We start from the raw sequence: 18582 nt of genomic DNA, 5'->3' as shown, positions 1-18582 counted from the left end.
GAATCTGTTACATTTAATTGCAACATTAACTGCTTCATTGTGGTTTACTTAGTAGGAGAGGCTTTACATCTGAAAGAATTGTAACGTAGTATTACAGTATCTACATCTTAACAGTATCTACATCTTCTGGATTTCAAAATCTGGCTGGATCATTGCTCATATATTTACCAAAATGTTTGTGCAGGTGTTATATAATTGTATATTTATACCATGTGTGTGCTGTGGGCCACCTCAAAATATTGTACTTACCACTGGTGGCAGGCAGATTGGACAGCAGGTAATATGAATAATTTTAAACCTGCATTGAAAGAAGCTGCTCAAAACTACATATCAAATGTGTGATCTGTGCACTTTCAGGAAGCTGTGCCATTGTGTTATGGTGCTATGGAAACATCTCTTGATGGTAACACATAGTGAACTTTTGCAATATGACTTTGGAGGCAAGTGTTGGCTACAAAAAAAAAATCCTTCCTTCTCTGCTAGGAGTTATGTTCTACCTGGGACAGACTCTGGAGTGAAACTGCTGATTATGATGATACTTAGCAATTATACTATGATAAGTTAATTACAGAGGAACAGTCCAATGGCTGTGGTTTGCTTTGGCTGGAATGCATGAATTTATAATGCGAAGAAAGGTGATGGCATCTTCTGAGCAGCACAGCTGAGATACTGATATTCTCCTGCGGTCTAATATGGGAGCAAGTGCTTCCCTTTCAATTTGTGTAAGTGAATTTAAATCTGGCTTCTTGAGTCTCTCTCATATCTTTAATTCTTTCTGAGGAAGATGCACTTATTTTCTCAACTCAGCTGTTGCATCTGAAGAGGTTAAGAGGAGGTATTTACAGTAGAATATCATGTGTTAAAAGTCTCTATTTTAAAATTCTTGCATCTTGTATTTTAAGACATTTTCATATTATTTTTTAACTTTTTTTAAGGCAATTATTAATGCTTTAGCGTTATTATCAAGTTCTAAGCTTGCTTATATATTGAAAGAGCAGAATAAGGTTTAAATTTTTCAGTCTTCGTGTGTGTTTGTGTGCCTTTGCCATGGCAACAAGGCTGAATACAGCCAAGTCAAGTTCTGGCTTGTGACATTGTTGAAGGTGTGCATTTTATGAGCTGAAATACAGCTTGTTCTATAGCAGTTCAGCTACAAATCCATAGGAAAGTCTTTCCTTTTTCCAGAAGGAAATGTAGTAATAAAAACATTGAAGGTTAGTTTTAGAATGTGTTGGGGTGGGGCTATAAAAAATTAGAATCCGCCTTTAAAATGAAGTATGTATATTGTTTAAATCTTCTTAATGCAGAACTGGTACCAGCATTTAAATCTGGATATTTCATGGTTGGACTTCTGCTTTCATTGTGTTGTGTAAAATGTCTGACTCTTTAAATATGAGTCCTCTTGTATGCGACTGTGAATGTACCCTGACTGATAATAAGTAAATAACACAACTTTCAGGGCTTTAACTTAAGCTTGTGACTTGTGGCCACCTAGATTTGAATGAAGAAGTAGTAAGAGTCTTGTGGAGCTCAAAATGGTTGCTGCTGTGACATGTTGCTCTTCTCAGCGGCCAGCTTTGAAGGAGGTCCTGCTTTTAGGGTTTCACATGATATCTAAACCTATTGCTCATGTCCTTTCATGTTCCTCTGTATTTTAAACTTCCTTGTTGGATCTCTGGCTGGGCTTCATCATTAGATCATTCTTTATTTGTGAGTTACGTACAAAAGTTATATGTGCTTCAGTGTGGAAACCGCAGCGAACATGTTAGTTCAGCATCCAACTTTATAAAGATGGGCTGAAGGCCTCTGTGTCACTGCTCAGCAATGCTTGTCAAACGCAAGCTGTATTTGGATTTTTACAGTTAAAGTGTTTACAGCAAACAATACCAGAAATCAGATGATTGAGTTCTGGAAGCAGTAATCTAGACTTGGATTTGCATTTGAAACAAATAAGGCAAATTAAAAATCTTTTCAATTTAAGCAAAAAGACATAAGCTGCTGCTTGCTCTGGGAGTAGTCTTCTTTCATGACTTTTGTATTATAAATAGGCCTTTCTGTCGATAAAACTTTGCAAATGCCTCAGCCACAGGGTAAAATGCCTGCAGGCTGTCCCTTCCTCATGCCGCCAGCCCCTGAGGGGTTCAGCTGAGCCCTCGGGTGTGGCCGCCAGAACTTTCTGGAACCTTCCAGAGGCAGTAGGGGCAGCCCCGCCCTCTCCTCACAGAGCCCCTCAGCCAGTGCCATTCCCCTCTCAGCCCTGGGCAGCCTCTTCCTCCTCACGAGACAGAAAAAAACAGCTCCAGAGTGTATATTGTTCATGATTTCTTCTGTACGTTTTTGCATCGGTTATCAGGGTAAGAAAAAAGAAAAACCTGATGAGCAGAGGTGGGAAACCTTTACCCGGTTTGTGCTGTGGCTGCTGCTTAAATGACTCTTCTGGCACCATTAATCTTGCCTTTTTTTTTTTTTTTTTTTTTAATTTTCTTGGTGAATTGGGCAGGTGGGATGAGAAAGCTGTGCCCTAGCATTAGTCAGCCCTTTGCCTGGCTGCTTGGGCTCTTTTTGGGGAAGGGGTTTAGCAACCCCTCCCTGTCTTAAACAGGGCACCTGCCTTGACCTGGACCCCTATTGCCTCGCGGTTTTTGTGCACAGCATTGTCTGCCTCTTTACACACGCAGTTTCTATAACTGCATTTCAAAAAAAAAGAAGTCTCACTTTGTGGATGGTCCAGACACATTAGTGTGCACATATGTGAAGTAAATGTGTCATGGTTTGGATGTCTTGAGGTTTTAACAGAGCAGCATGCTGTCACTGGGTCCAAGCAGGCCTGGGATGGCAGCTGCACAGAAGGGCTGGGATTGTGCGGAGGGCAAAGCCCAGCCTCTGTGGTCACAACTTGTGGTTTTCTTGGTGCTGGAGTTGGGGGATCTGTTGAGATCTGGATTTTGGACTTGAGCGGACTGTAGATATGTATAGGTTTTGTTAGGATTTACCCCGTTGTAGGTCCTGTCTTATCTCTACAGAAGGATATTAGGATTTTAGGAACATGCCATGGAGGTAAAATATGCTTGAGGATGTCTTAATGAGGACAATAATTGAACCTAATATGTAAATCCTTGAACTTTAATAACAAAAAAAAAGTGTGTGTGTGTGAAAATCTGCTTCTTCTTATTGCTTTTCTGTTTTTATTCCCCAGAAATCATTATCTTCTGTTCAAGTCAGGCACACAACAAATAAAGTCTCACCGGATCCACGGATCGACAGAGAAAGAACATTTGGTGTTCCTCTGGAAGCTCTCGTACAGGATGCAACACAATGTGGAGTCCCTTTTCTCGTCACACAGATGGTGGAATACCTAGAAGTATTTGGTAAGTTTATGTTTTGTCTGTTCTGGCCTGTTGTTTTTTGCTTAAGCAGTGCTTTTCGGCTGTAACTACTCAGCAGCTTTGTGGTCTATTTTTACAATTATTGTGCTTTTGTAGAGGAGCTCATGCTTTTTGAGATCCACTTCTCTTCACGCAGGTATGATAATGCAGCTGTTGCTTACTGTTTCATATTCCTTCTTGGGCAGGTCTGCAGCATGTTGGTATATTTCGAATCAGTGGTTCAGTGAATAAAGTCAAAGAATTGAAGCAAAAGTACAATCAAGGAGAAAAGGTAGACCTCATTAATCATGGAGATGTTGATTCTGTAGCCAGCCTTCTGAAACTGTTTCTAAAAGAACTGCCAGTGGCTGTTTTTCCAGACAATGTCTGTGCTGGCCTGCTAAAAACTTTCCAAGGTACGGAATGGACACCTTCCAAACTTCTGTCCTTTCTCTGACAGTGAATGATACTGTGTTCATAGCACCTTTGTAGTAAGCAGTGGTTTCAGTTTCCTTGACCCTAGACTGATGTTTAATTGCTTTTAATAGACCAGTCTTCCATGAAAGTGTCTGTAGTCTTTTTTTCTTTTTTCTTTTTTTTTTTTTTAATTCATTAAAGCTTTTGGACACGATATCCTGTGGCAAGGCATTGTGCAATCCAGTCCTCTGATCTGTATTCTCTGAGAATCATCCTTTGTATGTTTTCTTTTAAAATTTGGTGCCTTACTACTTACTGAGATACCATTTTTATTTTTAATCTAATCACCATCATAATGCTGTTCATGCATTTATTTATCTGCTGCCTCACTCCTCTCTTTTCCAAGCTGAGGCCTCCCTCTCTATTTCACCTTCCCTTATACAGGAGCCTTTCTGTTCCCTGTTCTTATTTAGTACTTTTTACTAGTTTTCTTATTGTCTTCTAGGCAGCAGTGAGTGGAGTGGCATGAAGTGTTTACATCTCAAAGCCAGAATGAGTACCTATAGCAATATGCTGACTAGTTTCCTGTTCTTGTCTGTAGTTCTTAATTGTGTAAAATCAAATAAAACCCCACTACTGATGGTTGAGCTAATGCTTTCAGACAATTAGGCCAAGTGATTTTGAGTGTTAACTAATTCAGGTGTTTGCATACAAATAAGTAGGTTTTGCGGGTTAGACTGCAGGCTGCTCTTGTTCAAACTTCATCTGCTGGATTCTGAGTTATGTACACATTTACAAGAAAAGAAAGCAACAACAACAAAGTCCCTTTCATCAGATCTGAAAAGCGTATGCTGAATGATCCTTCTACAGAATTTTGCAATCACCTTGTTTTGACCATCCTGAATAGTATTGCTTAAATCCTCTTTTTTTTTTAATTTTTATTTTCTTTTCTCCCTCCTTCCCTCCCCTTCTCATTAATATGTTGAGCAATGTGAGTCTTGCCCTTTATGGACTGTGTTTTTTAGGGCTAGAATTGCTCTTTAGGATGTGATTTGCTATTCACAATGTTGAAGCTATGCAGATGTGTCCTGTCCTGGAGATCTATGGCAAAATTGAGCATCAACTGCCAATTATTGAGCAGTACTGCTACCTCAGTTCTAATATCCAGGAGAGTTTATCATACTAATTCTGAACTGCTGATCAAATAGAGTTGTTTGTGAAGTCATTTTTTTTGCCTTGTGACTCTTCTTTGAAGAATGGGAATCAAGGAAATGTGAAGTATTCCCAATTTAGATTTTTAAGCGTCTCTTGTGTAACAACAGTTGCATACTTAAAGAGCAAAAATGTTTTGAGACTGAGAGCTACCAGTTAGTCAGGAAACGGAGATGATGCAGTGCTGAAAGGATACAATTTCTTACTCCTTGTAATGAGAATCATACAGCGTGTGTCAAATCTCTGGGGAGAATCAAGGCTGATAATCTTTTAACATCTTTAAAGGCAGCTTTAAGGATTCACATACATGACTACTGCCTATAACTCCATTAAAAAGCAGCAAGTACTTTTGTCCTAACAGGAAGAATAGCAAAACCAGAGTATATAAAACCCAGTATTTGGAAAATCCACAGTACTTAAATACTTAATATGTGAAAATAGTTTTCCAAATTTAGTGTAGAAATTCTTCATTTAGAACATATATTAGAGCAAAGTAAAGAATAAATATTTTAAAACTGTCCCTCTTTCTCAGATCTATAATAATATCTATGATGAAATCATGTTATTATTAGGAATATCTATGGAATAACTTTTTTTTTTTTTAACAGAGCACAAAATCCACACAACAGAATGCATAAAGAATCTGAGACAATTACTCAGCTGCCTGCCCGAAGCCCATCAAAACCTTCTGCAGTTCCTGTCTGCTTTTCTGTTAAAGATAGCAACGTACAGTGCAGTGAATTTCATGACTCTGGAAAACCTAGCTGTTGTGTTTGGACCTGCTCTTTTCAAGTGAGTACTCCATCTATTTACCCATCTTAAACAGTACTACTTCATCACGCTTTAAAACAAGGCCTCCCATCATAATTGTGCGTCCAATATAAGTACAGTATTTTGAAAGTTAAATGTTATATGCAATATTAAGGGCTAATGTGAACAGTTTCTGCTCAGGCTGACCAACTTGGCTCTGTTAGGTTGGCTCTTTACAGGCAGGGCCTCAAGTAAGAAACCATCTAAAAAGAAGAGGTGTGAGGGCTAGAGAGCTCTTTAATGAGACTTACTTGTGTTTTCCTGTCCAAGCTATGTACGGGCTGTAGAGGTTACTTACTGAGAGCACCAATTCTGAAATGCTAAGACTCATTTTGACCTCGTAATGGCATTTGATATCAGAGAAGAGAAGGGAGTCTCTTCTACCAAAGTAGAGGAGTAATTCATTCTATCCTTTGTGAAAAGTTTCGGATATACTGGTGCCAGTAAAATGCACATGGAAATGTGAACAGAGACCAGCTGAGCTTGCAAGAGGTAAGTACAGAAGCTGGTGAAGGTGTGTTTGGGATGACGGAGGGTGGCCACTTATCTGGATGCTAAAAAAGAAAGGTGGGAGAGCATGTCGGGTAAGTCAAGGTGGTGAGAGAGAGGAAACAGCCTAGAGTGGTGTGATGGTGGATTTTCCAGAGAAACTGAAATGTTTCAGTGCTTCATCCTGTTTGTCACGTTGATACAGAAAAGTGATAGTGTTCATACCTATCTTAAGATTTGTAAACCTTTGTTTCAGTGAATCAGTCCAGCTGAATGTAAACTATAAGTGAATCGCCAATTTGTAAAACTTAAGCATTAACAATTAGTGTTTTCTATACAGCAAGAAATGCCTTGTTGTTTCCCACTTTTTTTGTGTGTGTGTTTCAAGTGGAGGAAGTTTTTAGAAGGATAAATTCAGCAAAATTGGTACCATTTATATTAGAAATCACTGACAGGCTTTGTTTTGGGGAAACTGTGCTCATAAACCTTGCTGCTGTTTTCAGAGGGCTCTGTTTGTGTCTGCTTAACTGCTCTGTAGGCTTATCACCAGATGTACCAGCTTATAGCCTTTGCAGGTGATACAAATAAAAGGAACCTTACTTTTTAGCAAAAGTACAGCTGGAGAGGTGAACCTAACAGTGTGCTGTGTAACAGGACTTATACTGTTCACTCCTGTGAGAGTAGGTTTCACTACAGAGGATATTCAATTGTAGAACAAAGCAGTTACACAATAAAAACCCTTAACATCTGCATGCTGAAATCAATAAACGAGTGCAGACAGATGAGGTTTACTCCCAATGTCTGAAATAGTTGCATGACAATGCTTATAAATAGGTAAAAGGCTAATGTTAAAAAGCCTTCACCAAAAATCCAGCCTTTAGACCTATGCTATCTCAAGGACTGCACTGACTGTCACTCTCCTGACATTAGACCCCTTCGCCATCACATCAAGCTTGGGTGCATGCACACACGCAAGTATACTTTATTACTTCTGATATCAAATTCTCTGAATGTATGCCCACTGATATCTGAATCTGCACAGAAAATTCAAGTGAACTCCCCTTTTGATGGATGAACTGTTTCGGTTTTTAAGTACCCTAGCCTGTTTTGGGAGATCATCCAGCTACTTCTGAACATGCACCTCTGTTTTTTTGTTTTGTTTTGTTTTTGTTTTTAAGACTACACTTAGTGCTAAACTAAATATTTGTGTCAAGTGACCTGTCTGAGAAACTTTGGAAACAATCTCTGCCAGTTACTTGTCAAGACCACACAGCTACCGTAAATAGAAGTTATAACTACCCTATGAACATTAACACCAGCTTTATGTAGTCATTCTGATCTCACCATCTCTGGGAGAAAGAAAAAATAAAGTCTGGAGCTCATTTTTTTGTAAAGTGTGTAAGTAGTGCTGTCCTTGGAGAGTGATTTTCTGGAATTATGAATAATCACCTTTCTAATAAATGGGTGGAGAGGAGAACCTTGCAACTGATATTTTCACTCAGTGAGATTGCTGTACCCCTTGCTTCTGAATGACCCAAGGCCTCCAAGACTTAGAACAAACCAGTTGTATTTTCCTTTATAAGAGGAAAAATTAAAGGCAGTCTAATGTTGAGGACAATTCTGGTTCTAATCTGCAGAAATGCATACCCTGTGCCATTGTTGGAAGTAACCTATTACTTCTTGGATGTACTATTAACTATAGTTATGGTGCTAACTCACTGCAGGTGTTAACTGTTCTGCATGCGTTCTGGTACTTGCCTTTTTTTGTGCAGTTACTTCTTCCTGCCTTTGCTTTGGGTTGTTTATAAACCTTTCTACTTTAAATTTTGATCTATTTATATTCAAGTGTAAATTCTCTCTGTGACTATCACCTGTCTCAATCTGTTGACACTTTATTTGTGGAGACCTGTCATGTTCACAGTTTCACTGAAGTGACTGAGCTTGAATATAAAGTAGTTGGAATATGGAACACATGGACCTTGGGGACACAAAATTAGAATATAAAACTTGCTGCTGATTGGACCTTACTAACCTAAACTGCCTGTGCTTCACAGTTAGTAAATACACTAATTGCAAATAGAAGCCTTAGCACAGGTATTACGTTGGAAGCCTAGTTACAGGATCACAGAAAACCTCCTATTGCCCTGAATTTTAAATCCTAAGAATATAGTATCACTGTCTGAAAACTGAATTTTAAATAAGATGTCCATTCTCTATTTTTAATGTTACAACCCCCTTAACTTACTGCTGCTTATTTTGAATATTTGACTGAAATCACCTTCATACAGGAATTATTCTGTTATAATGGTAGTAGTATATATGCTTCCTGTCCCTATTCAGGGTGATGGGACCCAAAGCGTGATGAAGAAAAGATGGTATGTTTCAGAAAAAGTGTAACTTAGTAAAACACTTTATTTTTACCTCGCTCTGCTTTGTAAACCACCTCCTTCTGGTTTCTTCTACTGACCTTTCTCCCTCATGCTGTTTTTCACCTGTGAGACTGTCTTCACCACTAATGAGCTTGCTCCACCAGCATCTTTCAGATTGCTTTGCTCTTAGATTTGGAACCTGGCATCTGTTTCTTATCTTCTGAAACTTCAGTCTTAGCATCTGCATTATGCAACTTTCACGTCCTAACTTCCTTGTAGGTGAGGGAACCACAAACATAGCTCATAGGTGAAGTGTCAGGCTGGCTGCTCCCCAGACTTCCTGTGCTAAGATCTACTCTTCTGTCACCTTCTACTGGTGATTTCTTTCTGCTCATCCTCTGAATTATTTATTTCTGTTGCCATTCCTCCTCCTTCTTGTGAGCTGTATCATGTCCTGTAAGTGCTGAGGAGAAAGCGTTGCTTTTCTTTTATCAGAGATTTGACCAATGTTGCTTAGGTTTCTACAGGTACAATTTTATTTACACCTTCTCTTGGTAAAGAGATTTCTGCTGTTAATCTCAGTAAGCAATTCTTGAGCGTGTGCATAAGGATGCTAGCCAGCTAGCTGTTTGCATCTACTCACTTTGACTCAGTCTTCCTGTAAATTTACAGAAAGTCTAATACACAAGCCTCTGCCAGCAAGGAACTTTTGCAGATCTCCTGAACGCAAACAAGGCAAAGCACTGTATGGCTTTTCTAGCTTGCCCTTTGTGGCAAAGCAACTTTGAAAGATTTAGGCTCTCTCAAGGAAACCATAGTTGATTCCTGATGGTCAAGATTCAGTTGTTTCTTATTTGTTAGTGTTCTCCTGTGTTTGATTTGTACTACAATTGATTACAGAGTTTTTATGGTGTAATGCAGAATATACTTCAGTAGCTATGCTCTTCCTAGGAATGTATTCCTGGATTCAGCATTCTGTGAACACGGCTACCCTATTGTCAGCCTGATTACAGGATTTCTGCTAGAAGCAGAAGTATCTGAAGAGGCGCGGGAAATGTTTGTTTTACAGAATTAATTGAAACTCAGCGAGGAAGTTGGCTTCAGAGGAAACTAAAAATGTACTTTCTATATTTGGAATACCCATATGTTGCTACCCATGAGTGTTTGCAGATGAGCAGATATTGATATTTGGAGTCAGCTGTAGGGTCACATCCTAGAGTACAGCTTTGGTTTGTGTTAAGCTGACTTGAGAACTGAGCAGCCAAAACATAGGCTGCTACTAAGGGAAAGTGGGCCCCAGTAAATACAGAGAGAGCTGTTTATCTTCAGGAACAACTTGTGGAGTGCACCTTGCTAGCAGGGAGTTAACAGTTGGTAGGGATGAATTAGAGAACAAATGTTTAAGTTAAAGAAGATTTAAAAAAAAAAAAAAAAACAAAACTGAAAAGATTGCTTGTATGGCTTATGAGTTGAGAGTGTTAACGTTTGGGTAAACCCTGAGTAATTTCTTGGGCTTACTCTGTGCCGGAAAGGCTGTTGCTCAGCTAACCAGGTTTAAAAGCCATGCTTGATTTTATTTATTTATTTATTTATTTATTTTTGAGAAATTGAATCTGTCCTGAGAAGAGGAGGAATCCAAGAAGGAGAATTGTTACTCAATCCTGAAAAAGAACTGAAGACACAGCAGTTTATCCTGTAAATCTAGGTCATACCTGCCTATAACTCTTCTTAAACCATTCTTTTTTAAAAGGAGCCCAAACTCGAGTTCTCACAGAAACAAATGTAGATTTACAAAATGAGAATGTGAATGAAAGCACTTGAACTGGGCCCAGTGCATATATTTGTACTTTAAAATTGCAAATAAATAATGAATGTACTAATTTAGCAAACAGAAGACTGGTGTGTGTGTATGTCTCCTCCTTAGTCTCCAGAGTTCATTAATTGTTTAATTATTGATATTATGTTGGGTGGACCTGAGTTGATGCAGCATTTCTGGGGAAGCTGGATTAGGTTACAAAATTCATATGCAAATATCCTCCAAGCCTCCAGATGGTTCACAGGGGGAATACACAGTCCCTTCACAGAATGAGATGAATCTCTTTATTTTGATTAAATGATTCTGATTTAGTCTACTTGTACGGATAGTACAAGTGAAGCTACTACTTATTAAAAAAGGAAAATAAAATCTGCTAAGGGAAGCATGGGAAGTTCCACTGCATGTGACTGAAGTCTGTGAAATTACAAATTATTACGCTGTAACAGTTTCTTATCTATGTTTATTTCAAGGCAGTTCTGGTAATAAGATATTGTTCCGGTGTTCAAAGTTCACCTTCAGAAGCTAAGCTGGAACAGCAAAACAACTCTTCCACCCCTGTGCCACTGAGTGGTGGCAGGCTGGCAGGCCTCTGGGGCTTTTTTTTTTTTTTTTTGTCTTCATCCTTGCCTTTGTGAACTTCGTGGCAGACTGCCAGGTTCTAGCTATTTTGTTGCACTGCTTCAAAGATTCAGTGGGATGTGAACCAGTGTAGCAAACGCGGGTTCTGTCACTGTGGGGTTCCCAATGTTGTGACCCCCACCAAGTGGAGATGATTTTTGTTCCAACAATTGCTGATGGGAAATGAGCCTGGAACACTGATTTATCCAGTTGCCTGGCTGGCTGCACTGGTGAATTATCTCGGGTACAAGGGCGTTCCCTGCATCACTAGCCCCTGGTATGAGAGCTCCAAAACTTAATCCATTTGTTCTTCCCTTAGGATCCCTGTCAGTCCCTTGGCTTGTGAAGAACAAAGGCTTTACAATGGTCTCCTGCTGTATTTGCTTCAACACTATGAGATGCTTTTTGTTGGTCCAAACCCTGGTTTCTCACCGAGTCAAGTAGGTGGCCTTCAGGTAAGAAAGTTACATTAATTGATTCAGCAAGGAATCAAAAGTGCTTCATTAGGTTGTAACCTACAAATGGAAATACATTTGCTTATACATAGTGTGAGTACTGACTATACCTCGTTGCCAGCAGCCTAAGTATTCATTGTATGCCCAAGCTAGAGCGGAAACATAAGTCTTTAAATTTCTAATTATGGAAAAAAAAAAAAAAGGTGAATGTAAAAGTAAAAGGTCAAGAAAAAAATACTAACTTTTTCCACTTTAGATATTTTAATGTAGAACTTTGTTAGATCAAAGCCACTGAATGTTTCCTCAAGTGAAACACTTCTTACTGCTCTACTATATGTAGATGATGCAGAAGAGCAAAACCAGAAGAGTGAAACCCCTCTCATCTTTTCAGAAAATGCTGAGTATGTTTCAGCTTTTCCTTGGGTATGTTCTTTTCTAAAACAATGTTAGTACTTTTCCTTGTTTGCCTTATTTGTCAAAAAATCTCCTAGTGGAAGAAGCATGATAGACTACTGCTGCTTTAGGGAGAGGGTCAATGTAAGTCTTGTTTTCAGGGTGTGATGTATCATTGCTGCTTAACTGCTTAACTTGAAATTGATTTTTAGAAAAGGACTTGAGGGGAATGTAGTAATAAGATCTGCAGTCTAATACTTTACCATGAAGTTACTACACATCCTTGCAGTTCAGATTGATGGAAGTGTGCCAGATCAGGTGAAGGATTATAAAAAAGATTTGCATCGCATGTAATTATAGCTCATGCTGCTCATGTTTGTGACTCCTTACTTTCCTGGCTTCTTTCTTCATGTATCTCTGTTAAGAAAAATCGGGAAATTTATAAAGTCAAATACTGTATTTAGAGCATATTATATATCCCAAAGCAGAATACTGGGACTGTTGTGCTCCTTGGAACCTCTCTTTAAGAAGTTTATCTTAAAAAAAAAAAAAAATCCTGTTCAGTTGTAGGTACAGAGAACAGAAGGCACTGATGTAAGGATGTTTATGAAATATTCATTCTGTGATACAGGACATGGTCCCAAATCTAAAACTGGGGTCATTTCACACAGAGACCGTGTTGGAGCCCACACCTCTACCTTTCCTCACACTCTGATGTCTTATGCCACTACCATCTTTGGGGATTCCTGCAAATGAGTATGCAAGACCAAAATATTAGGAATCCAATTATATAATGTTTCTCTTCACAAAGCTAGGCAGATTAAGAAGCATCAGCAACTAAAGGAGATTGGAAAGGTATTAGAAAAGCCCAAAGTCAGGCCTTCTGGCTTTCTATTGCAACACTTTTGTTTTAAAAGCAACTTCATTCCCTGTAATTCTGAAAAAATGTCACAGTCTGTTTGAGATTGTGGTGATATGGGAAAGAATTCTGCTGGAAAAATCCTTTCAAGTTCTTTAATAAAACCCCAGACAAGGCATAGCCATGAGGCACTCTCCTACTCTGAGGTAAGCTTATGAAAGAAATCCCATCTATGGTGAGAAGGGAATTCGGTATTCTGTGGTTGATCTTGTTTTTGTAATTTCTGGCAGGAAATCCAGCACATTGGATAGGTACTCTTCATCTTTCATAATGTAACAATTGCTGAAAGTCCACTAAATGAGAAACATCAAAGTTAGGTTTACAAACTAAACATATTCAACGTGCATGAACTAGTTCCAGCAAAGCAAGCAGAAAGTGAAATGGCAAGCCTGGCTCAGATCCCTTGTTGCTTCCTGGAAATGGAACTTGCTTTTATTGGCTGTTTCTCATGAAATAACTTGAAGCAGTAATGCTGATACTTGCATTTGGACTACTTAATTCAGGAGATTTTTTTCATTGTTGTTGCGGTGCTTTTTTTCAGTGTAGATTTTTTCACTTCAATTTTATATGCCACTATAATTAATTGAGCTTGAACAAATAAAAGCCATACTGATCTGTCAAGCATGCTATACAGCTGACATAAGCTTAATAGGCAGCTGTGTAGTTTGTAGCCTGAGATGAACAAGACTGATTGTTCCTGATCGTAGCTCTTAGGATACCTAGAAGTGCCTGGAGTCATCCCACCTACTCTATCCCTGTAGGCTGATTCAGGCTGGCTGCTTGGGAGAAGAATTTGCAGATTTTAGAAAGCTGCCTGTCTAATAGATCAGAACTAGTATCCCAGGCTGGCTAGGAGACTGTTCACACCCACCTATTCCATCTAAAGATAGTTTTTTAAAAGATGTGTGCAAGCTACTATATGGCTTTAGTTTGTCCTTTTTCCTGACCGTTGCTGTAATGACAATGTAAGGCCTTAATGGAACCCCCTTGTAAAGGGATTGCAGAGATTCAGGTGGCTGGGGAAGGAGAGCAGGGCACTCTCCTAGACCTGCAGAAAGACTGCAGACACATCAGAGTGGATTTCTCAAACTATGCAATGTGGTTAGGAGTTGGTTGGGATCACTGAAAATTAAATATTAAAATATTAAAAGCTAAATAATATTTTATGGAGGCTATTTGAATGGTTTTTTTTGGAGAAGGGTTTTGTGGTCTAGGGAGTTTTGTCAGTATCAGACTTATAGCTTTTTTTTTTTTCAAAGAGGGAGGGGATGTTTCAGCATTAACCCTTTTCTTAAAAAATAAAAAATGAATTGGTGCCTCACTTTCATCTGAAGTTGCCATAAAAAATTGTGGTCTCCCTGATAAACTGCTCTCAATTTCAAGGACAGCTAATAACTCAACTGATATTTTCCTTTGATAATCCCATAACAATGCTTTTGAAATTAGTTTAAACCTTTCAAAAACAGAACAAACATGATCTTATGATACAGTAAACTCAAATTTCCAGGTTAGACTAAAGTGTCTTATTGATGAAATTCTTCTTGGATAGGGGAACATATTTCCAATTCGTATTTGTGGCTCTTAGCACTTTTCCTTTACTTTAAATTGGTACAGATCTCGATTTTTTTTTTTTTTTTTTTCTTTCACTTAAGTTCTTTGCTTAGCAAAGGTAACTTCCAGTTGCACTTAGGTGTGAACATAGTGAGTCCTGTGTGTGCCACCTGAACTTCCAGGAGTTTTGTCAATACTTCTGTAGGGATTGCTGTTACATTATAGAGAGATTTCTTCATATTGCTTCCCATCCCACAGAAAAAGTGTTTCCCTACCTTTGTAAATTTAGCAGAAGCATGGACTTGTTAAACATTAAGTTCTAATTTTGTATTTGTGAACTGTCCAAACCAGAAGAGTGGATAAAAAATGCCATACCTTGGGGATCAAAGCAGGACCTGGATTTCCACAAAAATTGTGGGCCATAGATTGTAAGAATGTATTTTTTTTTCTTCCGGATAAACTGGGAAGCATATATTACTGACTACAGGCATAAGGGTTTGATAAAGAGCACTGTACTAAACAATTGTGACTTAAAACAGCCAAAGTGGATGTGGCTGGAGTATTCATTACTCATTCCAGGTCTTCAGCACCAGAGCCTTTCTGTCTATAGGTGAAGGGAATAGGGCATGGAGAGAATGAGGTGCTATTTCTGAGCACTGCCTGTGATCTGCAGCAGACCTGCCTTATAGCGGAGATCTGAAACTCAGAAACAACAAGTGTGCCTGGTCTCCAGTTTTAGCAAACTGCAGGGTGTGGAGGTAACGTCATTCATTTATTTAATGTTTGCTCCAGCATTTCTGAGGCTTTCTCCTGACCTGCTGTGTGTGTGCTGTGGGACTTGCTGTCACACTTGTAACCCTTTCTGTGACTTAATTGATTTTTGCTGGTCACCTCCCTCCTCCCCACATTATCTACGTTGTTTCTTTATTTTTCACTTCTCTTTTGGCTGTTGAGAGCTGCACCAGGAGAGAATGTCGGAAAAACATTTTGAAGGTGCTCCGCTGTGCAGAAACAAACTAAGCAGTAGTAGAGACTCACCTTTGTTACCTCTTAGTCTGTGAAGGCCTGCTTTAAGTTTTGTTGTGAACAGCGCATCTCAAAAACCCCTACCATAGTCAGACTCACAGAATTTATGTTGATTACAGATTAAGGAGTCTTAGTGCATTTCCTACCTGATGTGTTCAGAGTGGCAGCTGGTTGTTTGCTTACTAAGGTGTCAGCTACACTAGAAGGAAGAGGATTATATTAATCAGATAGCATATACATTAGGATAACACACATTTCCACTTTCAGAGGATGCATGTGGTCTTCCTCCGATGTTTTAAAATTCACCACATTACCTTAACTGAAGACTTGCGGCTCTGAGATTTTCAGGCATCTCAAGTTTGCAGCAGCGTTTTCTTCCACTTGGTGTCAGCATTGTTCTCCTTCACTACTTAGCTGTATTTGCTTTGAACATAATTCTTTCATATGTTCTGAGTATCTTAAAACTAGGTATTGTATTTCTATTTTTGTAACATATCAGCACGTCAGCCTGTTCCTTCCTCAGATAATTGCCGATATCAGAGAGGCATGAAGGAAGGGTATGAATTCACCTCCAAACCACTGTGAAATACAATCATTTTTTGTTTTATGTTCATGTCACCTTCCTTAACTCAGCAAGACTACCAATAAAATCTGTTATCACTTTTTGTATTCCTTTTCTTTGGTGTACATAAGCAACACAATTTGTTCCAGATATGCTGCTGATGAGGGCATTTGAAAAAAACAGCAGAAGTGAAGTCTTTGATAGGAAACTCATCCCTTGGGAAATTAAAAGTATTTTTACTGAAAGTTCTGTGATATCTAAACATCAAAACGTTTCAGGCTTTTTTTTTCTATTCTTATAGCCCCTGACTTTGTAAAGCCAGTGAGGGTTTAAGTTTAGGGATGGGAATGGGAAATGTTACCAGAAAAGCAGACAAGAAATGCAAAATAAAGCAAAAACCTGAAAAAGTCCACTGTTAAAAGAAAATCCCATTTTTTTTTATTCAACTGTAGTCTTTAGAGAGACTTGGGCTCTCTCCAATGCAGGGCTGTGTAACAGTGAATTTAACAGACGTGTTCTGAATACAGGCCCTGCTCCACCTGCCCCCAGTTCTTAGACCACTTTTTTCCTCTTTAATGAGTTTATTTTACCTACCTAGCAGAGATGCAAACATGCCAAAGTATTTAACTTTGCTTGCCAGAAGAATATGCCAACACTTATTGCAGTTGCGTGAAGAAAGGCTTGGCTGAATCTTGAAAGCATATTAGCACATTATAGCCTAATGCAGTTTCATTCTCTCCCAGCTTATTTGTTTTTTTGCTATAGAGCAGTCTCTGTGGTATTTAATTTCTTTGCTTCAAGTAAAAAAAGGAAATGTGTGTTCATGAGTCAGCATTGCTGTTAAATAGTTTCCAGAGCTATCAAACTAAATACTGGCTACCTTTTTATTTTGCTGTGAGAAAGGAAAAGGATGAAATACACCTGTAATAAAAACACAAATGCAGTTGAGCCAAAACCATGAAAAACATGATGAAATGTATGGCAAAGATGCATGTTACTCCTGTTTCCTGGGGGTCAGGGTTAGAAAAGTTTAGTTTGAATTGTCCTGATTTACTGACACATCTTAATTTTCTTAAATAGAGAGATGTGTGGGGAAAAAAAAGGGAGGAGAAAGCAGAAAATGCCTTTAAGAATATTACGGAAAAATCGACTTGATACTTCAGAAAGTTATAGTAAGAATAAATAAACACAACACCTCCTCATATGTTTTTTTCCAGATGTGTTCCTACTTATTTCAAAGGCCATTTTTAATTTAAACAAACATTACGGCAGTTTGGCTTTGTGCACATGGGTTGGCTTACACTGCTGGTAATTTAGATGCTTGAAGCTGAGGTTCTGTCAACAACCTTAATCCTGACCTTTGAATTTTCACTGACCATACTCTCGAATTAGATGTAGTCCTGTTCCCAGAGCACCACAGATGAGCATGCATGGATTTGTGCCAATAAGGAAATAATACTGTTGGCCTTCAGCTGTTCTGCCAAGTGACCCAACCGTTCCTGGGGATGATTGTGTTGAAGGATGCTGATCAGGACTAAATGTTTCCGTAAGCTGTTAGGTAGACAAGGAAATGAGGGGCTGCTGCCGTATGACGCAGCATTGCTTCCAGTATGCGACCGGAGCTTCGCCTGGGAGTTGTTGGTGTCACTGGGCTGTGCACAAAAGCAGCATAGGACCTAAGGTGGGAGATTCCTCTGCCAGCATCCACACACCGAGAGCTGGGGTTGGGGGGGAGGTGTTGTTTGCCAAATCAACAAGTTAAAAGCCACCTCCCCTGCATCTCACTGATGGAGTGGCTGCAAGATACAAGGTTTCCTAAGCAGAGGGTGCTGGGATCTCTGCCTGGCTTAGGAAGGAGAGGCACCCAGGTGCTAGGTCAGGGAAAAAGGCTGATCCCCATCTAAACCTTGCAGACTTGTGGAGAGGTAAAGCTTCACAAGATAAGGATATGGGTGTAAGCAGAGGAGAGCAGATGTCTTAGGGAGGTCTTTGTAGATCCTAAGCTCTAGCTTTAGGATTTTTATGTGCTATTTATATTTTTCCCTCACCCAAAGCAGTAAACAAAATGGAACTATGTTGGAATTAAAAAATATATTGCTATTAAAAAAAAAAATGAAGAAAAAGAAACCAGAGCATTTACATGATGGTTTTAGGATTTTCTTAAAGTAGTGCTGTAGATCAAGGAAAGAAACTATGATTTAGAACTCTCTCTTTGATATTATTTCAGTTGTTAGCTTTTTAATTCTCAGAGTTTGAAAATACGCGGATAGCTTTCATAGAATATCCCAAGTTGGAAAGGACCTACAAGGATTACTGAATCCAGCTCATGATGAGTTGGAGCATCCTTTGAGCATCCTAATCTTTTTTACCAGTCAATACAAGGGTGCAATGCAGCAATAATAAACAGTGAGCTGAATTTGGTTATATGCAGCACACTGTAACTCAGAACCATACAGTACTTCTAAAAATATATTTGTCTTTTTCATATTTTCACTAGGAAAGTATAGCAAGCAATCTACCACTTAATTGCAAGGAATGATGTGTGAACAGAATATTTCCTTGACTAAATATCTGATGTGC

At 38.9% G+C, this 18582-nt stretch overlaps 1 protein-coding gene across 22 annotated transcripts in view; it reads left to right on the top strand.

The window, feature by feature from the left end:
- The window catches only part of FAM13C (family with sequence similarity 13 member C), a 137257-nt gene that overhangs the window by 10287 nt on the left and 108388 nt on the right, over nt 1-18582 (top strand). For 18 of the 22 annotated variants that reach the window (XM_080598570.1, XM_080598568.1, XM_080598569.1 and 15 more), the window contains 4 exons: nt 3197-3368; nt 3572-3781; nt 5603-5786; nt 11416-11551. In XM_080598570.1, coding sequence (XP_080454696.1) covers nt 3197-3368; nt 3572-3781; nt 5603-5786; nt 11416-11551 — 702 coding nt within the window. Of the gene's footprint in view, nt 1-252; nt 723-1821; nt 2355-3196; nt 3369-3571; nt 3782-5602; nt 5787-11415; nt 11552-18582 lie in introns of those variants that run through there. The other 4 variants (XM_080598572.1, XM_080598556.1, XM_080598557.1 and 1 more) reach the window with 4 other exon arrangements.

Source organism: Anser brachyrhynchus, assembly GCF_964034855.1.
Source record: "Anser brachyrhynchus genome assembly, chromosome: 6".
NCBI classification, from domain to species: Eukaryota; Metazoa; Chordata; class Aves; order Anseriformes; family Anatidae; genus Anser; species Anser brachyrhynchus.
The sequence above is the reverse complement of the archived record's forward strand: the minus strand, read 5'-3'. Positions and strand labels throughout refer to the sequence as shown.